This window comes from Dipteris shenzhenensis, chromosome 1 (assembly GCF_047967505.1).
Source record: "Dipteris shenzhenensis isolate YYH24624 ecotype China chromosome 1, Dip_SZ_1.0, whole genome shotgun sequence".
NCBI lineage: Eukaryota > Viridiplantae > Streptophyta > Polypodiopsida > Gleicheniales > Dipteridaceae > Dipteris > Dipteris shenzhenensis.
Window position 1 is genome coordinate 43,215,975 of NC_141596.1, and position 25,807 is coordinate 43,241,781.

General features: G+C 44.3%; 1 protein-coding gene across 3 annotated transcripts in view; it reads right to left on the reverse strand.

Annotated features, from left to right (window-relative positions):
• Nucleotides 1-303: 303 nt before the first annotated feature.
• LOC147905889 (N-terminal nucleophile aminohydrolases (Ntn hydrolases) superfamily protein) overlaps nucleotides 304-25,807 on the reverse strand; it is a 125,504-nt gene continuing 100,000 nt past the window's right edge. For 2 of the 3 annotated variants that reach the window (XM_087382186.1, XM_087382172.1), the window contains 3 exons: nucleotides 19,391-19,514; nucleotides 5,521-5,625; nucleotides 4,589-5,214 (listed from right to left, as the gene is read on the reverse strand). In XM_087382186.1, coding sequence (XP_087238312.1) covers nucleotides 5,137-5,214; nucleotides 5,521-5,625; nucleotides 19,391-19,514 — 307 coding nt within the window. In that variant the 3' untranslated portion in view covers nucleotides 4,589-5,136. Of the gene's footprint in view, nucleotides 357-4,588; nucleotides 5,215-5,520; nucleotides 5,626-19,390; nucleotides 19,515-25,807 lie in introns of those variants that run through there. The other variant, XM_087382181.1, reaches the window with a different exon arrangement.

Consider the following 25,807-nt stretch of genomic DNA (forward strand, 5'->3'; position numbering starts at 1 on the left):
ATGTCCAATAATAGGTTATATAAAATTTATCAACTTATACCGAGCAAAAATTGAACAGAGGATCTTAAATTTATAAAAACTTGGCTATTGCTAAGAGCCTTAAAGGCCAAAAGATCACAGGTAGCAACTATAACCATTCAAATACAAATATAAAAGTTAACAACAATGCGTACAAAGAGCCTCAAATTGAACAAAAAGATATTACATAAATGCCTTAGAGACCAAAACATTACATCAAGTGAGCCTCGTCTGATTGCTAATAGCCTCGTCTGACCAAGAGGATATTTGTATAACTCAATTTTCCGCCAGTCTAGCTTGTTGCATTAAGGGAGCCAAAGAAGGATACGATGGAGAGGCTGCCATGCACATTGCTAGGACTCAGATTACCTTTTTGCAGTAAATATAAATGAGAGAAAAAGTATAATTTATCGAGTAAAAATTGAGCAAAAGAGATTATAGATCACTCTGGGGGACCTCCTGTCATTGTTTAGACCCAGGATACGTCCCACGGGAGTCACGGTGGCTCTACTCTTGCGTCGAGCCTCCTCAAGGAGACCGAGATGCACGGCACCCCTTGATGGACGCCAGCGTCCCATCACCGGCTATGCACCAGCCAGGGCGACATGACATACGGAGGATTCTGCTCCGCTCCAGTCTTTTTTCTTTTCATTGTCACACCCAGATGTATTTGATTATGTATGATCAGACTTAGGATTCAGCACGGGTGATGATGCTCGTTTTAGTAGCTCCACCCTTACTGTAATTTGTATCAGGTTTTCTTTCAGTCTCATAGACCCATCGATCTTCCGAAGACACTAATAAAATTTCTTTCTTTCTTTCTTTCTTTCTTTCATTCTTTCTTTCTACACATGCTGAGGTTTTAAGCTTGAGGAACTCCCTGATGACTTTTGTTTTAAATTTGCAGTCCTGGATAACTAAAGCATTCAATTGGGGTGAATCAGAGTCTCTTGGAAGTAAATATCACAGAACTCTCTGTCTCAGAACTCTCTCTCTCTCTCTCTCCTTGCTGCTCACCCCCCCTAAACACTTTCTGCGCCTCTCTAGCCGTTCCTCCAGCCCCTTCTGCCTGGACCTGCCCCTTCCGCCTCTTCTGCCCGCAGCCCGGGCCTGCCCCCCGCTTGGCAGCCCCTCTGCCTGGCCGATCCGCCTCAGCCCCTCTGCCTGGCCGATCCGCCTCAGCCCCTCCGCTTGGCCGCTCCACCTGGCCACTCCCCCGCTAGCTGCTGCAGCTCCTCCTGCCTGGGCTGCCCGCAGCCCCTCTGCCTGGCTGACCTCCACTTCAGCCTATCCTCTAGGCTGCAGCCCCTCCCTCCTACCTGACTGCTTCCCCACCACCTATAGCCTACCTGGCGATCCCCCACAGCCCATCCCCGCCGCCCTTCTAGCCTATCCCGCCGCCCCTACAGCCCACCCTCCGCCACCCTTCTAGCCCTACCCCATCTCCTGCGCCACCCCTCTAGCCCCTTCCCTACCTCTACCCCCTTCTCTAATCTCTCTAGTCTCTGCTGCCCTACATCCCCCCTTCCGCCCCCCTTAGCCTCCTCTCCGTCCCCTACACTTCCGCTGTAGCTCTCTCTCTCACTGCCCAGCCCCTTTCTCACACCTCTTCCCCCTCAGCTGAGCTGAATTGAATCACCCTGAGGGGGGGCTGGAGGGGACAATTTAGGTCGACAGATCCACAGACCAGGTTAGCTGGTCTGTGGCAGGTCAGATGGCAGCCTGACCGGGTCAGCCAATCTCCTATAAATGGGCCCCCTTGGGGGGCAGCATTTAGTTCATGTAGGAGCGGTCCTCAGCCTGTGTTGGGTCAGATCTTGGTGCACACCTTGTCACGTGCAATTTCTTCCGTTGGTAAGTGACCAGAACCACTTTTTTTGGGAGCTCATCATAGACGAGATTGTAGAGCTGATGTACTGTCCAACCAGTGACAACATCTTGGATGTCTTCATGAGGGCACTCCCAAGGGATCAACTGGAGCACCTCATTCGACAGATTGGGATTGGCCCACAGTTGCATCATTGAGAGGGGTGTTAGAAGTCACTGACCCACCTATGAGCTCCCAAATGAGGAGGATAAGGGTCAGTAAACTATCAGTACAGAGGGCTGGCTGCAGGGAGAAATTTGCCACGATGGATTTGGACAGGTCTGCGTGGCAGATGGCAGACTCATGTAGAACAACTGTTTTCTATAGATAGAACCTTGACAATGTACTTATCTCCGCCATTGAAAAGATCAAATCTTGTGGTACCCTCTCATCCTTGATCATATGGAACTTCACTACTAGTGTCTTCTTGCTTTTTGGGAAGTTTTTCGTTATATGATTGTCCTTGTTGCACCTGAAACGCTTGATCTCCATCTTCTTGATCTTTACCATTAGCTTTATTTTTGGTTGCCAAATCCAAATCTAGAGACAAATGTAAGCTGCTTCTTTTTGTGATATGGTACAAATCATTATGGACCTTAACCCTCTTTAGGAATACCATTAATCATTATGGACCTTAACCCTCTTTAGAAATACCATTTTTCCTCTCCTTATTCATTGCTAGCTCATTGAATGGTAGAGCTAAGAGAGTGTATGTGAAACTTATTGATTTCTACTTTAATATTTAACTTCAAACTAGCTACATATTTCCTTGTTTGAAATGTTTGTAACAACAACGTCTGCAAAAATTAGTCAGTGTAAGCTAAAATTGTTTCTTTCTCAATTGTCTAAAGTGTATGACAGAACATTTTGTTTGCACAATAGAACAATTCAAACTTCTTTGGTCTGCTCAGGCTTCTTATTGTTTCTTTCTCAAATTGTCTAGAGTGTATGAGAGTACTTTTTGTTTGCACAATAGAACAATTCTAACTTCTTTGGTGTACTCAGGCTTCTTGTTGCAGCTTATGCTCTTGCAGAGTCTAGTACTAGTGCACACAGTAGTTACATCATTAGCTGTTGTTCTACTAGTATAGATGGTGAATGTGGCGTTCCATGTTGAAGTCTCTGCTCTATTACAATCTCTACATAGATGTTGCAGTGCACAGTGACCCCATTGATTTCCTTTCATAGAGCGTTGGCTCCTTTGCCAAAGTGCTTAAAGTATCCCATCACTATGAATTACCCTGTCGTCGTAGATGCTTTTATAGCACTGCAAGGCCTTGGACCTTTTGCCAAGGTAGTTAGCCTTTAAGTCCACAAGAGATTAGATTAAACTACCTCAAGGAGTATTTGTAAGCATGTATGAGACCAATCTTCATGGATTTATCTTCATCTTGTGAATATTATCCCCCTTCCACATTGTCTTTCACTCCTCCTTTGTCCATATAGTTTCACATTTTCTATTTCCATCCATGTTTTGTTAGGCATCCTCTAATATGCTCATCTCATGCATCTAAGATGCTGTTTCCTCTTTTTTTCTCTCTCTAAAGAATTTTCATTTTCATTTTCCAGAAGATTTGCATGTATTATATCAGTCCACTGTCATTATGATTTCTCATCTTATGGATTTGAGGTAGTTAGTAAAAAAATGAAAGGAAGAGACCTTTACTAATATGATATTCTTACCTCATCCACCTATGTGATTGTCTTAGGTAGCCCAATTCTATAGCATGGATCTTGGATTACTTGAAACTAGACATTTCAAGTTTGTGTGTTAGCCTCACATGATGATTACTTGTAGAGAGAAGTGAAGAGACGTGAACCTATGTTATGCAACTTTTTTCCCCTCCTCCGGAACCATACGAGCATCATTAGAAGCATACAGCTCTGAATCCTTATCGCAAATCCCGCTCAATGCATACCTATATACGGAACCGCACTACACATTACACACTTTGTGACCAGTGGATCGTAGCTTGTAAAGCATTTTTTGAAGTTAGATGTAAAGTGGTTAACGAGTGTATGATTAGCATGTAGACGTTCAAGACTAGTAGATGCATGGTCTCCTACTCATCTCGTGGCTTCCACTAACCATCCAAATGCATTTATCACATCCACTTTGCGCAAGCTTCTATATAGCTTTGGCTTGCATGTCAATTGACCTTGCAAGTCATGAAAAAACCCTAAAGCTCTTGATTCTCTTCCTAAGTAAATTAGATTTGTCTAAGTAACCCACAAATAAAAGCATCTGCATTTAATATTAGAGTAAAATTTAAAACAAATTCCCAATAAACTAGACATGTCTACTAGCTAGAGGCTAGGACCTAAAACAAAGTTTCAAACTTGGAAAAAACCATACTATTCAAAAATTAAATTAAGCAGGATGTGGATTGACTGTGTCATGCAAGGTGCTTGCATTTTATGAGACACATGCTTGCTTCGTTGCACTTTGCAAGATGGCGTCCAAGACTCCACAAATACTCCTTGGCCTTATCTAGAGGACAAAATGATCATCAATAGATATTTGCACATATTTTTGTGTACTTAATGGTGGCAGAACCCTAGAAAATTTTTGACTCCTTGCACCTATCGACTCCGTAGCTAGAGGCAAGATGCATTTTTTCACAAATCAGATTGCCCTATAGGCCTTGAATACTCATGTTGCTACAGTGGATTCGATCCAAACAATAAAGCTTAAAAGGTCTTTTGTACTTATGCCTTTGAGTCTCTAATGCAATATAGTTCGTTGCAAGATCTTGTTTTTCTTCTTGTGCTTAAGAATTCCTTTCATGTTCCTTCTTTCAACTATCTATTTTGCTGGAGGGTGTAAGGCACTGCAAATCTATGCTTGACAATCTATGCTTGATGCCGCCTAGTTTATACAAATCTGAAAATTCATGTGGCATTGATCTCTCCTCCCTGTCACGTCTAGGTGTTTTGAACTCACAACCAGTTTGATTTCGAGCAAAGCTGCAAGCTTCACAGGAAGATACTTGTGCCATCTTTTTGATTGGGGACACTCAAGTAATTTAAAAGAAGCCATACAAGCGGATGTGTACCACCAATAGAAATATTATTCATTTCCAACCACATTTCTATGCAGAGAAGTTCTACAATTCAAGTTGCTTTGAAGATATCTAACTAGAGCGCTTCCATGGCAATATCTTGCATGCTAGAATGCAGCATCAGTGGTTCTTTTTGTAGCCCACAGATCTAAGTGTTTTGAACTCACAACCAGTTTGATTTTTCTTACACTATGAAAAATTGAAATGGGATGCAAACAAGCTTACACTGCTCTCTGTCATGTCACTAGAGCTCCTTAAGATTGATGTCTGCAATTAAACATAACTTGAATTAGATGGCCTACTGCTCCAAATTTCTGCTGGAAACCAGGTATTTAATATCAATGCAATACATGTGACAGTATGTCATAGGAATGCTTCAAACTGCTAAAAACTAGACTTAAAAAGTTTACAGAAATCAGCTCCAATGAGTTGAGAAAACTCCTAAAATGCAATGTCATATCTGTGATTACATGCAAACATCTTACAAAATTTGCATTCCCTTTTTTAAAATGGCACAAGTTACTCGTGTATGTTGCTCATTAGAACGGATATGCTAGATGTCCTTTTGCTTACCTTTGGCTTTCCCATGAAGCTTGTAAAATAACCGATTCCAAATGATGGTGCTCTATAGGCAGCTACCATCTCTACTGCTTTCATTTGGCCTTCAGGCGCTTTGCTCTGGTTCACAACATCCAACTTTAGAACACTAAGATAGTGAATATAGATATGCCTTGAAATTAAGACACCAAAATAGATATTATAGATTAAGTTGAAAATAGCATCCGAATGAGCTCAGCATTTGGAAAAGCGGTTCAGAGTTTAGGGATAAAGGGCTGTCTACAAAAGTGAAGCTACATCTACAGTGAGAGATGGTTTCATTTTGGACAATGCCTTTTCAGTGATGGAAAATAATTCTTGTTCGTACTCTTAAAATCACAACCTTATTAAACCTTGCTGCTACTCTTGAAAGCACGGCACTACAAACAACAAAGACAAAGACGTCATAAAAGAGCATAAACGAAAACCGTGAGAGTAAAGAATAGACAATGTCATACATTGCAATAAGGTGACCTATTTAGCCTTATTATAATTACCACCACGATGGATTGTTAGATCTACTCAACCCCCTATTTTGCGGTGAAACGTCAGTAGGGATCTCTACTTCCCCCCATCATTTGGGAACTAGGTCACACCTTACATGAAATATCTCCTTATTGTTCACATAAGGCATCTTTGGACTTCTATAGTAGACACTAATAAACCCATCAGTCTTCCGAAGACTTTAATAAACTAACTCTCTCTCTCTCTCTCTCTCTCTCTCTCTCGTCATAGGCATCAGCCTTGCGTAAGGGTGCCCATTTTAGTGGCCCCCACCCTTAGGTTTCATTATATCTAGTTTCTTTTCAGTCTCATAGACCCTTTAGTCTTTCATATACATTAACTCTCTCTCTCTCTCTTTCTTACATATGACATGATCCGGCAGCACCGCAGGATGATCTTACACAGAGGCCGTACCCGTCGCTTTATTTCTAGACGACGGAGGATGATGGCAGATTTTCGGAGGAGATTGCTCCATGGAGACTTGGCACCGCCAGCAGCCCATTTGACACTTGCCCAGATCTTCACACTCATAGCAAGAGGCATGGTCGATGGCCATGACTTCCATCATTTCTTTGGATCACAGACCCCTTAGGGAAGACGATGTTCCTCATATTTCATATTTTACATTTTGTATCTAGGCAATTTTGGTACTCTATTTCATTTCATTTTGTATCTAGGATTTTTGTAGCCATTTTTGGCATCTTAGCGGTATTACGATGAGGCCACCTAGTTGGCGCATCGTTGATGATGTATTTTCCTTTCGGATGATTTTGTGTCCCATAGGCCATGTATGGCCTTCCGTGGACCTTTAATAAAATTTCTTTCTTTCTTTCTTTCTCTCTCTCTCTCTCTCTCTCTCTCTTAGAGCAAGCAAGCAAAGGGGATACCCAATTAAAGTCGTATCTGCACATTGTATGAGCGCCATGAGGTGGAGTCAGAGGAGCACTTTACCTTCCGTTGCCCAATCTGCTATGAGATTCATGGACGATACCATTGCCTTTTCAGAGACAGATTCAAGGGCCTCTCCAGATTCCTCTTATACCCAGATCAGAGATGCTTGGCAACTTTTATTCACGAGCAGTCCAGCATAGAGATCATCTCATCAGATCGAGGAGACAGGAGCAGGGGACCGCAGGCCAGGCCCATCCCAGAGTACAATCACAGAGTTCTTCCAGGCAGAGCAGGTTACTACCCCAGCCATGGATAGCAAGAGAGGCAAAGACCCTGAGACCGAGATGCGACACACCTAACAGAGGACAGATGCACAGATCACACTCACAGACATTTCCTCTATTTTTAGTCCTGGGGTACGGCCGATCGGGGTTACCATGGCGCTCATCAGGCATCGCGTAGCGGCCAGGAGGGCACGACGGATTACTCATCCAGATAGTAGACAACGATTCATTACGGGCTTCTTGCCTACAGTGCCTAGTCCGTCATTGGGTGTATCTTGACGTTCTGTATGCATATTGTATTGTATTGGATCAGACTGCGTCTCCACATGAGGATGGTGTGATGGAAAAGAGAGAGAGCAAGAAACAAGAGAGTGTAAGCTGAACGTCGAATATGCAATAAAAGAGTGTAAGGAAATACAAAGGGGGGATAAGGTTTTGTCTAAGTGACAAACCGTACCCTTCACTAACCGTATTGAGTGAACTAACTGTGGTTAGGAAAAAAAACCTCTAAAAGAGGGAAAAGTACCCCTAACTCACTTATTGACATTACATTGGTCACTGCCTAGAATTTATCAATAATTCTAACACCCCCCCTGCAGTGCCAATGTCATGTACAAGGAAATGATCAATCACCAAAACGAGAAGTTCAGGGCACTGCGAAATGCCTCAAACTTCTCACGTGGAAGTGCTTTGGTGAAGATGTCTGCAACATTGTCATGTGTTGACACATAGATCATACTGATCTCTCCTGCAGGCAACTTCTCTCTAACATAGTGATAGTAAACCTCAATGTGCTTCGTGCGACCATGAAACACAAGATTCTTTGCCACTGCTATAGCACTCTGACTATCAGTGAGAATCGGAGAAGGACCCTCCAATGAAAGATGAAGATCAGCAAGCAAACGACGCAACCAAACACATTCAACTGTCATTGTGAAAGCTGCCCTATACTCAGCTTCACATGAGGAAGTAGCCACAGTACATTGCTTCTTGCTCACCCAATGAATGCATGATGCCTTTCTCCTTCAAAAATGTCTCAAATTCATGAGACATATACTCTCCCCCTTGATCTGTGCGAAGTGTCTGCATCTTGAGTCCTGTCTCATTCTCAACCATAGCCACAAAGTGTTTGAAATGCATAATTTCTTCTGATTTTGCCTTGAGACCATAGACCCAAGTGTAGTTGGAGATATCATCTATGAATATAACAAAATAGAGCCTCATAATTGGCCACACGTTGGCCAAGATCTATGGATCGATACTGGATAGGGAGATCAGCAGCCATACAGAGGCACGTGGGCAGCATGCTCCAAGGTAGGCAGGTTTCCGGAGATAGCACTCCACTCTAGACCACATCTTCACCCTGAGGACTATCATTGAGGAGGCGAGGTCGAGACGCTAGAAAGTCTACACTTGTTTTGTAGACTTTCGGAAGGCCTTCGACACTGTCCCACGATTCCGCATGATCAAGAGACTACAAAATATGCAGATTCTAGAGGTTTTGATCTGGGGAGTGGTGAGCCTATACGAGTCCGTGAGAGGGAGAGTTCGTGCCCTAGGAGGCCTATCACACTGGGTTGAGAGCACGATCGGAGTAAAGCAGGGATGCCCTCTCTCACCGACTCTCTTCGGGCTCTACATTGATGAGATTACATCTTTCATAGACCGTCTAGGAGGCGAGGTAGCACCACTAGCAGACTTTTCTACTATACGCGGATGACATAGTCCTCATGTCATCTTCGGCAGAGGGACTACAGAGACATCTAGATGCCCTAGAGGTGTTCTGCAAAGAGAGAGACCTGATGGTTCACCTTGGGAAGACCAAGGTCATGATCTTCAACACCTCTTACACAGTGCTTCACCGACATAGCTTTACATACCAGAGTCAGCAAGTGGAGATTGTTTTCACATGGCCAGTTTTCACGATGACCAATGCAGCCAGAGCACGACTCACACGAGGGCATGGTGCCTTGGCCCAACTAGAGCGATAGTGCTTCCAGTGGCATTTCCAGGATCGACCGACAAAGTGTTGGCTTTTCGACACTCTAGTGAGGCCGACTGCCATGTATGCGGCACCTTTTTGGGGGTGTGATATCTCAGCAGCAGAATGCAGGAGATTTGAGCGGCTACAGGTGATTATGGGCTCTAGGATGATTCGGAGTAAGCCCTCGGTCCCCCATCAGATAGTACAAGCAGAGTTTGCCATGACCCCTCTCCAGGTTGATGCCATTTTTTAGACAGTGACTTTCCTCCAGAGAGTTTAGGACCTACCTCACGAGAGACTTCTGAGGCTGGCACTAGAGTCCTACATACGACTAGCAGAGAGTGGGGTAGGTACATCATGGTTTGCCAATCACGGCATTCAAATGGATCAGCTTCCCCCGTTTCAGTATAGCATGGATGCACCGCCCAAGTTGATCCCATGGGATGAGATTAACCACATCATACGGTTAGATCTCCTCCAATTCCACACATCTCGCACTTTGGGGGGGCGACTAGGAGTTCCCCACCAAGACCCAGCTCTACTATGACCACTTTCTGAGAGTATCAAAGGATGAGCTCATCATCAGACCTTAGTATCTCGAGGACAGAGGAGTCTCACACACTGAGGATTGCCATTGGACAGATGCGGGTCCCGTCCCATCAGCTGAGGATCGAGACAGGGAGAGCTGCACGCATACCCAGAGAGCAGTGGACTTGCAGGTTGTGCACAATGAGGGCGGTCGAGACAGAGGAGCACTTTCTATGTGTCTGCCCAACCTACTATGAGATCCGAGGGTGCTACCACTTCCTTTTTCAAGAGGGGTATGGCTTTGGCCCCACTCTCACAACTGATCCACTTCCAAGACCAGGTCTGTATTGGGCTCTACCTAATGGACATGCAACGACACAGGGAGATACTACTACAACATATCAGGAAGCAACAGAATGGGACCACCGCACCACAAGGTACCGAGGTAGACCAAGCGCAGAGACAGGTCATGGATTTCTATGCATTTGACTCAGCTCCAGGGCACTCTGGGATAGAGGAGGAGGAGCTAGCCGACATGAGAGATATATGGATCGATAGAGAGCCGACACAACACTACTAGGCGAGGGACACAGAGACCGTACACGACACGACAGGCAACCAGAGCACACACGATCGAGGTTCGACCTATTTCAGCTCTCCTTACGAGAGATCAACCGAGGTGAAGTGTCACCCTTGACATAGCCCATCGGATCCAGAAATCGAGGAGACCACGCCCTCCACCACCACGGGAGACATCCCGACACATGCAAATACGTGACCTCTTTGCATATAATTAGAGAGCCACCATGGAGACTGGATACGTGGAGCCAGTTCATGCACTTGGGACTCTAGCTCTGAGCACTTGATATTTTCATGCCACCCTCATAATATTTTGCTACTTTTTTACTATTTTGTACTAGTATAGCATTTTAGTACTCAGCAAGGGCCTTAGTGAGCCCTTTGCCCCGGCCCACAGTGGTCTGTATGAGTTACTTGATTTCGTACTTTATCCCATGGGCCCGCGAGGCCTCCTGCAGACGTCTCTCTCTCTCTCTCTCTCTCTCTCTCTCTCTCTCTCTCTCTCTCAGCGCGAGATGGAGCTGACACACTTCGCACAGGAGCAGGTCAGCTTCAACCAGGAGCAGAGCCGCATCATACAGGAACAAGCTCGCACCATTCAAGAGCAGACTTGTCTCATTCAAGGACTTAGACAGGATATCTCGCAACTCCGGCAGGATGTCACAGCCATCCACACAATCCCAGGGAGTACCCCAGTTGTTGAGGCACAAATTGCGAGCATGCAATCTGTTATTGAGGAGACATCTAGATGGGTTGATGTGGCCAAACGGAAACCCGCAAGGGTAACCGTTTCGACTATCCTCATAGAGCAGTAGCAGAGAGCCAGCAAGTCTTTCAACATCAAAGTACGTGAGATCCCACGCACTGAGGCTACACCGATGGCAGATGTAACTCCTTTCATGGCCGCTACTCTGAGTGTGGCCGAGCACAGGATCGAGAGGGCAGTTGGGTAGAGACCCCAATCGAGAGCAACCCCTGATCATACGGTTTCATGACACTCAGGCACGACTTTCAGCTTTACAACGCAGGTTAGTCCTTCGAGATCAGCCAGCGATCTCCATGGATGAGGACTTCACCCCTCTACAGGTTGAGGAGAGATGCTCTTTGTTTCAGCAACAGGATCAGACCCAGAAGGAGGGAAGTGGGCAGTGGTACGAGAGGGATGACTTCTTACAAGCCCCCGTAGGACACCAGCCCCCTCCCCTACATAAGGAAGCGGGGTCTATGAGACTCAGATATCCGAGATCCTCTTCTACACCATTTGGAACTGTAATGGTACCTTATGGTCAGAACCAAGGAACTTCTCGGAATCCTATACAGGTCATGACATAGTCTTTTACACAGAGACACATCAGAGTCCAGAGCACCCACTACCAGTAGTCAACGGGTATACATGGGAGTCTGCCTACAAAGATGAGACGAGGGATAGAAGGGTCAATCCACGACACAGGTCAGTCCTTCGAGATCAGCCAGCGATCTCTATGGATGAGAACCTCACACCTCTACACGTTGAGGAGAGGCGCTTTTTGAGGCAGCGGCGGCATCAGGTCCGGAAGGAGAGGAAGTGGCCACTAGTACGAGAGGGACGACTTCTTACAGGCCCCCGTAGGGCACCTGTCCCCTCCCTTACATAGAGAAGCAAGGTCTATGAGACTCAAATATCCGAGACCCTATCCTACACCATTTGGAACTGTAATGGTACCTTATGGTCAGAACCAGGGAGCTTCTCGGAATCCTATACAGGTCACGACATAGTCTGTTATACAGAGACACATCAGAGTCCAGAGCGCCCACTTCTAGTAGTCAGCGGATATATATGGGAGTCTGCCTACAAAGATAAGACGAGGGATACAGGGGAGTTCGAGAGTTAGGTGGAGTCGCAATCCTTTTCAGATCCACACTTTCGGGGACCATTTCAGTAGAGCAGAGAGATGCACATTCCAGGTTCTTTAGATCCGGATTCGGCACATGGACGGCCGGGCTCCGTTTGTTGCAATTTGCTACTTCCCCCCTGAGACCTCCCACTTTGCTAGAGATATTCGAGGTGAGGATGAGACATCTCCATTTGCTCCTCTTTATCAGTCCATTGTTGACTTTTCTAGCTGCAGAGAAGTCCTCCTAGTTGGGGACTTCAACGCGAGGACAGGCACCCGTCAAGTACCACTCCTCGACTTCATGAATGATTCCACTCTACTGCTAGACATTGACATTGACCTTGAGGATGCAGGTATGCTACGGGTTTTGGCTAACAAACGAGGTCTGATCACATCTTATGGGAAGGCCCTATTAGACCTAGGTAGGATGCATGATCTCATTATTTATAATGGTGTTTACAGATGGCCTGCCTCAAGTGGTTTCACGTGCTTTCCACATGGGGGAGGCTCCTGCGTTGTTGATTACATCATGGGATCCCCTGCCTTCACATCTCGCATCACTGATTTTACCGTAGCACCTCTCCCTCCAGGGGATGATCATACCTATCTTTTCTTTAGCATTTCCACTCCCTGTCATATAGCACCTTCCACCCTATTGAGTTCTTACTCCACCTATCATGATATACGCTTTGACCACGATCACTCATACTTCTCGCTTATATTGACTTCATACCCCTATTAGAGGATCGTGCTCCCTTGGTCACGCACACTACACGAGGCTGCCTTCACGCTTTTCCTCACACCACCCGCTCCAACCGCCCACCACCCCCTGGGATTGTACCCTGTAGTAGCTGGTACGATGATGAGTGTAAGGCTTTACGCCGTCAGCTCAGATTCGAAACCAAAAACAGTCTTCCAAGCAAACGGAGACGCTACGCGAGTATCGTCGACTAGTACGCAGAAAGAAACTAGACTTCGTTCACCAGAACGAGGAGCTACTGAACATTTTATTTAGTAACAACTCTAAGAACTTTTGGTGGAGATTTCTAGAGACGGTCCCCCTCACCATTCACTAACACTCAGGTTTGGTATGATAATGCACGCACACTTTATGACATCCCAAATCACTCAGTCCCTAACCTCTCACATATGCCACACCCCACATCTTGCACCCTCTTCACTAGGGAGGTAAAGCATGCCGTAATGAAACTTCATAATGGCCGAGCGAAGGATCATGAGGGACTATGCGCTGAGTTCATTGCATATGGGATTAACCTCCTAGCCTCGATCTTAGCAAATCTCTTTAATGAAGCTGTCTGTCTGGGATTTCCACGCACCTGGACCATTAACACTATCTCACCCATCCACAAGGCAAGGGATCCCATGAGCCCGGAGAACTACAGGACCATTATGATTGGACATGTCATGTCCAAGATTTATTCATCAGTACTTGATTCTGAGGTCAACAAATTTGTGGAGTGTCAAGGACTTAGAGCAGCAGGACAGTCCGAATTCGGCGTGATCATGGAACCATGGACCACATTCTCATGCTCAGATGTATCATCGAGGAGGCGAGGGCACGAAAGCAGAGGGTTTATTGTTGCTTTGTGGATTTCCGCAAGGCATTCGACACAGTTCCGAGAGCCCGCCTCATACGGCGCCTACAAGATTTGGGTTATATCCAGAAGATCATTTGAGCTGTCATGGCACTTTACGAGAGAGTTTCAGGTAGACAAGATCTGGGTGGACAGACGAGATCATGAATACTATCAGGGTCAAACAAGGGTGTCCATTATCACCTACCTTGTTTGGCCTCTACATTGACGAGCTTGAGACAGTGATGCAGACACAGGGGAGGGTAGGTTGCTCTCTTGCGGGCACGCTGATCCGGATATTGCTTTAGGCAGATGACGTGGCTCTCTTGCAGTGCTTCCGCTCACACTTTCAGGATCCACGCACCAAGGGGTTGCTTTTTGACTCCTTGGTCCGTCCAGCGAGGATGTACAGCAGCCCATGTTGGGAGCTAGACTTGTCGAATACACAGTGGGGGCCCGTGTGGAGCGGCTACAGGTTCTCATGTTATCACAGATGATTCGTGGTAAGCCATCCATTCCTCACCAAATCATTCAGGCTGAGTCTGGGTCACCCCCATTACAGCTAGATGCTGCATTTCAAGTCATCACATATTTGTACCGAGTCAAGGAATATGGGGATTACACCTCTGGGCGTAGCAAGCTACCATGGGTAGCACTGTCCTCTTCTACGGCACTTGCAGTAGGAGGGGACTAGAGGTGTTGGTATGCACGCACAGAGAGATGGTTTGAGCTACTGGGGCTCCACATGGATAGACTACCTCCCTTCCAGTACAGCATGGATGCTCCGTTCTCTCCCCTCCTATCACACGAGGTCAACCAGGTTATCCGTGAGGATCTCTTACAGCTACACACATTTCAAACCTCGTTGGGTTGGGACCGAGTGAACTCCGAGTGAAGCTTAGCTTCTACAGAGATCACTTCTTACATATTACAGCAGAGCATTTCATTGACCCCCCAGGATACATGCAGATCTACTTACCCCACTCACTGAGGATCTCTATTGGGCAGTTCCGGGTCTCTTCACATAGACTTCGTAACGAGTGCGGCAGAGCAGAGCTACTACCCAAGGAGAGGCGCATATGCACATTATATTTTATTGATCTATTCTAAGAGATAGTCGTTCACAAAAAATGCATCATAGCTTTTGCCAAAGTGTCTCCTCATTTGCCCATGCGTGCATGCACATTCATGTTGATGTTTTCCTCGTGCACATTTTTAGGGGGGAGGGAAAGCGAAGGAAAGGAGTCAAGGTAGAAGAGAAATCTGAGTATGTTTCTTTTCTTTGATGGATGAACGTTTTTATTCCATCAAAACACTTTTCTTTCATGACTCTGTTCTTATAACAATAAGCTTGGCACTTTCTTTTCCTTTACTAATATAAGCTTACTAAGAGGAATCTATCCAAGAAATGATCCCAATCCCTATCTTTAGGAAAATAACATTTTTGCTAGCTAGCAGCTAGGAGACCTTTATAAATACAATCAGCATGGTCCATGGTTTGCACTCTTGCAAAGGCAAGTCGAAGCTTCTAGCCATCTAGGAGGTTGAGACAGAGAAGCACTTCATCTTCAGGTGTCCTGTTTACTATGAGATCCGAGGGCATTTCTACTGCCTCTTCAGAGATAGCTATGGGATTTTGGCCCGATTCCTCTCCTACCCAGACCAGCGATGTTTGGCAGGTTTCCTTCATGACGTACTCAAACACCGTGAGAGGATACTTCGAGCACGAAGACAAGAGCAAACTTTTTCCTTGCCTGATCCCTCTTAGAGCTCTATCACGGAGTTTTTTCAGCCAGATCACATGGACCCCCACAAGACGAGGCTTCGACATGACCGTGACCCAAAGCCAGTGACCTAACAGCTCAGACAGAGGGTTGACACACAAATCACACTTGGGGACATCCCCTCCCTGTTTAGAGTCGGAGCCCGACCGGCAAGGGTCACAATAGCCCTAGTTAGACACAAAGCCATGACCAGGAGACGTGTCAGGGCTGCACCTGTGAGTGGCCGACAACACTCTATCGCCGATTTCATGCCCCCATTGCCTCATCCACCCTGATGTCCTGATGATGATGATGATGATGATGATGATGAGATTGATATATAGTCGACCACTGACATGACTATGTTGTACTTAGGACTTAGTACTACCATTCTGCATTTTTTGCATTTTGCGTTGGTGTGGATGCTCGTTTAGTAGCTCCACCACCACAACTCATTTGTACCAGGTTTTTCACTGTCTCATAGACCCATGAATCTTCCGAAGACTTTCATAAACTTTCTTTCTTTCTTTCTTTCTCCCCTCCTGGACTGTAACGTAATCTATTGGTGCATCAGTCAACCGGATATAGCATTATTGTTTGTGGAATCTATCTCAGATTGTCAGATAATTGTACCAGATGAAATAAATCTTGGGTATCCACATTAATATATTGCACAAGACCACGGACCAAATGATTTGCAATCACATTTTTATAGGCCTAATGCATGAATCGATGGCAATCTAACTTTGATTGGCTTGCAAGCTTTGGTCTTAATGGGAAATTTTTTAAGGCATAGCCTCAGTATGACTCAGTCCTGTTTCCACTTATCTCATGAAGAAAGCCACCATCTGGTGAACCATTCACTTATTTAATGCTCAGCTACAAACTATGGCTACCACAGCATTCACCAGTACGGCAAATGGATTAGCACCAGGGAAATGTATAGGGATTACTGATATCAGAGCCTTTGGAGGGTTGTGAGGTGCGTGCTATGTGTCATAGGTGGATGCCCATGGAGCAGGCAGCATTAGCTCTTACTAGAATGCATTAGTAATTGTCTTGGGAACCTGTTTGCCAACCCAAGATTATGCCAAAGAGATGTTATGTGCAAGAACTGTAATGAAGGCAATGTCTATCTAATTTCACATGCAAAAAGGACAGCAGTGCTTCTCTGCAAAATATTTAGTTCATTCTTCTTTGTTCGGCTTTCAAGATTGGGAGTAATTATTTTGTTCGAGCACTGGTTCCTTGGTCCTAGTGTTGTGAATGAAAGAGATCTTATTTAGTATGCTCTGCTCCAAAGATTCATGGCCAAACGCATTGCATGTTCTAAGGGCCACATGTTGCTTGTACGTACACTAGAAGCTGTCCCTGCAACTCTGAAGAGAGGAATCTAGTGTTCTTGAGGGAAATATGGACAATGGCTCGTTTATGGAAAGTGTTTGTTTGATCAAGTGACACTCCAAACTTTCAAGTACTACCTACACCTTGAAAGTGGGCTTGAAAAGTGACGTGCTGGAGGAGAAACCGTGTCTTCCTCTATTGAATATATCATGAAAGTGCTAGGACATCTCTTGAACCCAGCATGAAAAGAGTCTGTTATCGAAAAGCCATCAACTGAACAGCAGTATCTTGTTATGCCGCACACATCACTATGGCCTGCTCCAGATGATCTAGACCTACTATCAGTAAAATCCCTGGCCATTTCCCCCAATGCTAACCCATGCGCTCTCACCTTGGATGCTAGATTTATATGTCTCACGTCATATATGATAGAGGAGCCATTACTATGACACCATCCAAATTTCCAGAGGTGGGCTGGAATGTAGAGAACCAGGAGGGATTTTCAAAATTGGTTCTCATGCCCATGATGGCAAGACTTCGGCAAAATGATTCCATTGTAATTCATTAAAGCTCTCTAGGTGGTAAACTGAAGGGACCAGAACTGTTCCAGGATGGAGAAACTCTTGCGCACAACTGTTGCAGATCTATAAGGAATTGCAAAGCTTCAGGTCAGCAAATTATGCCACATTCCTTGATCTTGAGGGTGAGACTAGAGGAGTGTTAGCGTGATATTACGGGGGGGACTGATGCAAACATCCTAGCACCTGTCCTCTTACTCTAGCGTATCGTTGGAGTTGCTGGTACATCCTCCAGAGTTAGAACGAAAAGAAAAAGGTACATCCCTCAAACAAAACCCCTCGATGTACCGAATATACAAGTGATCATGAGAACAACTCTATCTGTGATCAATAAGCCATCAGCTACACAGCAGTCTCTTATGTTACTGCATACATAGAAAAGAGCTGTTGTGAGGATCCAGGACTCTCTGGCTAACAGCATCCAATACAAAAGCACACATGCATTCGTGCACACGCATATACCATTGTTACAACTGCTCAAGGGATTTAGCTCAAGCCTCCTTCTTTAGCCATCACCCCGTATGAAGCTTCCCCTGATCTTAATCTTAGATCCAATCATCGCACATGTAACAACAAAGTCAAACTCAATGATTCCATCCATCATCTCAAGAAATGCCTCATGATCAAGAATAATTTTTTGCCCATGGAGATCCATCAACCACCCACCTGCTATTGGAGGGGAAGCTTTCTGTAAACTGCCTTCACAGGTACCGATGAATTGATCATCTAGGCCAGATCAAGCCTAGTAATGTGCTATTAACAAAAGAGCAATATTACGGTTTGTATCCTCGACATGAAGTAAGGCATAGCAATTATGTATAAGCTCTGTTTGCAAGGCTTCTCTCCTGTGTAACCACCAAGAGTCACCATAGTGGGAGAGATCACAGAGCATTTTGAATATGCCAAGAGAACTCCCCCTCCTCAGAATGTAGCAGCAGCAAATCAAAAATCATACTAAGACATAGTATCGGCGGTCTGTACAAAGATGAATGACTAAGTAAAAATATTGCAAGAAGACAGAATGGTTTGTTTCTGTCTGCTCAACACTAACATTGTGACCAGAAGCACCACAAAAGGTAGCCATTATGTTCTCTCTAAAGTTGTCTTTGAGGTGGGATACATATTTCAACAGCAGTGTCTATGGACACCCAATAAGCTAGAGATGGAAACAGTCAAAGGCATGCAAGAGGCATATGATCCTCTAATTTAATAATAATACTGTCCACATAGTACATCACCATTAAGTAAAGGTCTGCTATCATTGCATGCGTTGTATGAATAATCAGTCGACCAGCAAACATGAAGCACTGAATTGAGCACCAGCATTGCAGACTAGACTGTGGGGCACATACCGTGAGCTTTAGTCAAAGGAAAGACAAAACCAATACTCATTGTAGGCATTCAGCTGCCTATGTTGAACGAGCAAACTTCTTCTGTGTCATGAGTATCATGATAATAAGATTGCGTTGTGGAAGGGCAACAAGGTCTTATGCCTAAAAAGACCAGCTAGCCCTTGTTTAGTGAAAAGAAACAGCATATCCAAGACAGATGAAGAAATCACTTGAGCATGGTGTATGAGATCTTGAAGCCTTTCAGGAAGACAAACACAAACGTCATATTCTGTAGTGCACAGAAGGAAAAGGAACAACAATTGCAGCACTGGAATAGAGGCAAACACCACACAAACAGAAGCCCATGGTAGCCATAGTAGCAGAGGCCTACATCGAACAATTAGAATAGCTGACTTTTGATGGTCACCATCTGGATCATGAACCTTCATCCACCATCAACACTCTTGTGACTAAGAGGGAAGGCCGACTCCCAGAAACAATGTTTCATGTAAAAGAAATCCCAACATTTCACTAAACTTTACATGGTGTACACGCCGGCAAACTTCTAAAGAGTGCACATATGCCACACACCAAAATTGCACCATGAACTTGTACAAGCAAGACTCCTCCAGAAGTATTGATGTTTGAGCCGCCTCTGTTTTGAAGGGTTTGCTTTAGGATCTCTTCGCATGCATTCTCAGGGCCCTTTTGTAATCTGCAAGATGACACAAAATAAGTCAGTCCTCCAATTGATTTATACCATGTAAAATATGAACATTAACAACACATGATCATCTAGACTTCCAAATCGTTAGAGCAACAAAATGATACCCTATTAGAAATGGTCCACGTTGGGGAAGCTTGTTCCTAAAGCGTAATATCATTACACCATATGCCAATCATGCAATAAATTTTCTCTCTCACACAAACACGCATACACACACACATACACATTCTTTTTTTGGTAAAAGAATGTACATTCGTAGTGTCCCAAAGTGGAACAACTACTACTCAAGACTAAAAACAATGATAGAAGGCTTCCAACTGGGCCAGAGAAAGGTGTCCTAGAAAATGTGCATCCTAGAGAGATCAAAGCAAGGATAAACGAAAGAAATGAAAGACATCAATAGAACAATGCCCATACAGTTGAATGTTACGGGCATGATAGATAGACCATAGATCCCAAAAATGACACCAAGAAAAGAAGTGACTAAAGTCCGGTCTAGAGGCATAGCGGCCAAACAACCATAACTATCTACCAAAAGTAATCCTAGGAAACGAGCATGAAGATCTGTCCTTAGCCTGAAATGAAAAACCCAAGTAGCACACTCTCCCTTGAATGTGAACAAGTAGGGCAGACTGAGCCATATGCCGAGCAGCCAATAACAAACCCAGTGGTATGGCACCTACCAAACAATGCCATAAAAAGACCTGTTGTTTGAGAGGAAGTTTGCTATTCCAAAAGTGATGAAGACAAACAATGCCATAAAAAGACATGTCTTCCACCAAGCAAGAGGCTTGTGAAGATGCCAAAATAAATTCCCTTGCTGTTGAATCCAGGGCTGTGGAATCAAGAGTTGATAAGCTTTCTGAGCAGAGAAGTCAGCAATGAAAAGGAGGTATAGCCCAGAGAATCCCGATCAAACTTCCAATCTAACAGTGGAAGAGTAGTAAACAGATGCGACAGGATGAAAAGGCTGCAGCATAGTGTAAGAGTGCGCCAAATAAATCTGTGATGCATACCTAGACAATACTGTCTCGTAGCTTGTGGAAAAGAAAGAGTGCAGGCCTGATCATCTGCCACATCATGTACTATAGAAACACCGAAACGATGCAGGAAATATGCCTTTCTAGGATGAAGATAAGACAAAGAAGGATCAAACACCCTGCTCCAATGAATGCTCTGCAATCGGAGGGAATTTCCTAGATCGGGAAGACGACTTGGCAAGTGCAAATAATCCAGAATCTGCTGCCAATCATGTATCAGAAGAGAGGAAAAAGGGCCAGCAGGAATACGCCCATGCATGCACCCAAAATAGCATCAGAGACAGATGGAATGCAATGACCGAATGCCTCTGTGCCAAGAGATCCAATCAGCCATGAAAGCATAACACCCCATGGTTGATGTTGCTCCAAAAAGGAGAGCAGAAGGGTGGCCTTACGAGCCACCATATGAATGTGAATGTTAAGAATGTTCAAACCCCCATGCATCCTGTGTGAATAGACAAATTTATATTTGAGAAGGAGAAGTGCCTTATGATCAAGGCATTCCATAATCCTGGTGACAAACTTTTGAATAGCAAGTGATGACCAAGGAATCAGCGGCGGCAAATAAAACTGCACATATGCCACAAGGATGGACTGCACAATCCGAAGGCGAACATGTAGCTGCCACGTAGACAATTTCCAATAATCCAGCTTATGAAAAAGCTTCTGCAGCACCCAAAGTCGCTCTTGGGGTAGGGAAATATGCCAGCCAATGGGATATCCCAAATGACACACTACCTGATGAGGACGAAGCAAGAGACCCACACACACATTGGCGAAATCCATGAAAATTTATATTACAAAGGCAATCCCCAACAAGGGAACTAGAAATTACAGCATCAGAAAATCTCAATATATGACCAGTTAACAGTGAAATCTATCTACTGAACACATAGACAATCATAAAGAGATTGCCTGAGCGACATCCAGAAATAGTGAATCTTGGAAAGGGTAGAATCTCCAAAAACTCTATGATTTGGGGTCTTTCCATAGAGTCTAGAGTCCCCAATATTGCACCCAGGTGAAAAAGAGATCAAATCTTGGCCTCTGTGGATGTATCCTGAAAAGCCAGAACTGCTTGCCCAAACAAAGCATTAAAAATCGTGCTCAAAGACGCTGCTGTAGGAAAAGGAGGAAATCACAAGTGACAGGCCATTGCCAGAAAAGATGAAGCAAGGATTCTCGTGGAGCCCAGCATCTATGACAAATAGCAGGAGCAATACATCTTCGTCCACACAGAATAACTCCAAGCATCAACTGCCATAAAAATACATGTTGCCGAAGAGTAAGTTTGCAACTCCAAAGCTGTTGCAATCTTGTGTGCCACTACTTAAGCTTACAAATAAGATTGACCTAACTCGAGCTACAAGGCATAGGCAACAAAACCTTATATAAGCTAGCCACCAAGATATCAGCCAAGAGTAATGGATAAGTGGGTGAACCTTGACGATGTAGAGCCCAATCCCTAAGATTGATAATTAAGCTTTAACTTTGGCACTAGCAAGAAACATTGAAGTATCTGAGAAATATGATGCCGAAGGAGCTGATAATGTTGCCCTAAACCATATCGCCTGACTGCTGATGGAAAAGATAACATAGTACCATCTATATGAAGCACAACAACTATCAATTGAATCCCTTTGGATGAAATGAAACAAGAGCCTCTGAGATCCTACAAGGCAAGGGGATAATCAAACATCTTTGACCAATGCCCACAAAGAATTTCCATCAAGAGAGTCGCGCCATGCCATTTGAGGTGAGAAATCGGAAAACATTCGAGTGTTGGATAGAATGCCAATGCCCAAAAGCATGAGTGGTAAATTTAAAGCACGTGACTCATCATAGCAGCCCAATTCTGATCACCCTACACAAATTCCAACATCATCTTCCCCTTATGTGCCAATACATGTATATGTATATTCAAAATGTTCAAGCCACCATGCCTCTTTGGTGAGCAGAGGTGGTCCATACATAGTAATCTAATACTCTTCCAGCCATGCTTCCAGCACCAACAGATCTCCATAAGAGTAGACATGAAAGATGCAATATCTTTATTACCAAACATCATCAATGGTAAGAAGAATTATATATAGGCAACCAAAATCGGTTGTACTATTCAAAGTCGAACATGCAGTGGCCAAGTAGCTAACTTCCAATACTCCAACTCCTTTTTAAGTTGTGCAAGTACCCAATTTGGGCATCACAATATCCCCGGGCCACAAAAGGGAATGCTAGTTCTTAGCATGTAAGGGCAAAAGCTTGGATTTTTGAAATTTTACCTACAAGCTAGCAGCCAATCCATACCATGATAAAGTACTCATGCGCTATGAAAGTCCTTCTCATTATTCTTCATTCGACTATAGGGGAATTGTTATGTTAATGTTTTTCATTTCTTTCATTCATCTTTGCTTAGGTCTCTCCAGGACCTCCCTCTGGCCCAGTTTCCTCGTTTTGCATTTGGACTCTATGGTGCTTATATCATGCCTATAAGATTCGACTATAGGAAAATTGTTCTGTTGATGTTTTTCATTTCATTCATTCATCTTTGCTTAGGTCTCTCCAGGACCTTCCTCTGGCCCAGTTGGAATGGTTCTTTTACAAAAAAGAAAAGAAAAATGTGCGTATGTGCATGTGTGTGTATTGTTAGGTGAAAAGATTAGTTAATGGGCATATGGGGGGTTTACTAAGTTTTAGTGGCATTGGGGTATTTGTTTTTGTAAGCCCACCTCTGCTATGGAGTTCAGAGGGAGGTAGGGGTTCATGAGAGCTTCCCGACATGACTCATTCCACATCAATTGGGTCACCGGAGCACAGACTATGTGATTTGACGCATGTTGGGTGGCTATATGCCCATAGGAGGCTAGAATGGTTAGGTTGGGATAAGGTGTAGTGTAAATAGGAAACACAAGGGTCGAGTGAATAAGTTGGCAGGGGAGAGTTCTAGAGAGAAGGGGGGGGCTGGAGAAAGAAAAGGGCATTGTGTGAATTGGAGATGGAGTGGAAGATGTAGATACGGCTGTGGTTTTTTCTTGCATGGATGAATAAAAGACGATGGTTTTTGTTGGGCGCTGGTGGAGTCTCTCTCCCTCCTTCACCCTTGCTTCTATGGATGCGGTAGTCGATTGATCATCTCAAAATTTTCAGGCTTGCTACATTTGGTGTGGTGAGAGTCGAGGCTTGAGGCCAGGGAGGGAGAAGGAACATACAGCTTCTGTGTGGAGTGGAAATGCTTGGCTTGTGCGGAGAATTGTGGTCAGAGAATAGAGGAATTAAAAGACAATGCAGGTTGTACATAAGAGGTGGCGAAATGGATTGTGAGTAGAATGGTGAGTAGCTGAGCGATGCTGAAGTGGTAGTATAGGGCCTAAGGGAGAATTGCATAAGCAGCAAGGTGCAGCCACAAAGATGCACTTATACAAATATCTGGAGGGAGATAGTTTGTCAAAGCTATAGTTCCAGAACCTTTGTGCGTTGGTGCGCTTGCCTGTGGGCTAGGCTACAGGTGTCTTGTTATATGCGAGGCCAATAGGTAATTGCTCATGTGGATAGCCCTCTTTGGATCATGTTTTGTCAAACACACTCTGTTCTCATGCTTTACTAGAGAATGCCAAAATTGAAATTATTTTTCTCATTATGTCAGCCTCAAGCAAGAGGACTTACGTGGGCATGGAGGAGGTCAACACGAGAGTTGCCCTCCTATAAATCTAAAAAGATAAGCTCATGAAGCATAAGTTCAAGGGAAACCTAAACCTCGAACAAGCTTGAGGAGTTGATCATGAAGCTAAAGGACTACTTCTTTGACCCAAGGATGAAAATTACAGGATTATTTATGCCTCACATGTGATCAATTGAAAAGCTTGATGGTGACAAAGCATAAAAATACCTTTATTTGATGTAGGACCCATTAGCCTCAATCTATCAAGTGAGCTGTAAAGCTTGCCACCCAATAAGCAAACAACTACAAAAAAATGGGGGCACTGCATATTGTAGCACACTGGAGGCAACAAAGAAGGCCAAACTGCTTGAATGGCATAGTAGGAGGACAATAGCAGCTCTATTTCCCAATTGTTTAGAAAACTGTCTCATGCCAAGCCATAACAACCCACTATATGCAAAAAAATTCTGTGTGCCTTGCATCATGAGCCTCAATCTATTGACTGAGCTGTGAAGCTTGCCAAGGTTTTTGAGCCCAGGTATGCAAACAAAATTTTGACAAATGTCTTGCATAATGTTTTTCTCTTACTGGCATAGCCTCCACTTGATGTTTCGAGCTCTTTCATTTACTAGAATTGCTTGAGTCTGATAAATTTGATAACTGGAGCTCCAAATTTACTATTATCTTTTGTGCTCTTTCCTTAACTAGAATTGATTCAGTCTGATTGATTTGATGATTGATAATATTCCATCATTATTGTACAAATTAGACATTCCATTCTCTATGTCCCTCACAGCTTCATGGGCATCCTTGTAGGTATCGTAACACCACGCATGTTTCATCTACTTGTGGATTGGTTTCTTTAATCCTAAATTGAAACACGTGATCAAATATTTGTCATCTGGTAACATATAGCTATGAGTTCCTTCATCCTCCTCAAGTATGCCTCGACCTTCTTTTTCTTCTTTGCTTTTCTTTATCAAAGTGAAGGGTCATCTTAAAGTCTCTCTGCTTGATTTGAAATGGGTGGCACAACTTTGCTTGGTGCAAGGGCGTATGACCCCTTGGGATTGTGGATTTGAAGATAGCTCTTCATGTTCTGTTCCCAAAGTCGAATTGGTTGAGCGCCGCAATGCTATGCCATTCCATGGACAATAAGGGTAGCAAACATGTTATGAGGAGAAGCAATATTGGGATCCAAAACGAGAGTCGTATTGCTGAGACACTCATATTGAGAGGAACATAAATGGAGGGACTGTTCATATGTTAATGGACAAGATAAAGACCTTACAGTTATGAATTCCCTGTAAACTGAGGCACCAACCAAAGATCCTCTCAATCAAATGGGGCTAGGTGGCTGCATCTATTCCCTCACACAGTAGGGATCCAATCTAAACCCATTATGGCCAACAAGGGTTTCCTAGATATTAATTGGCTCATGGATTACTCGGACGAGAGCTGCATCACCCTTTTTCTACCAAAGATCACCAAACAGACACACAAAGTGATGAGACCCACAGCCAAACAGGGATCCCAACAACTTCACGGAGAGAGGTCACACTCACAATGTGACCAAGTTTTGCATA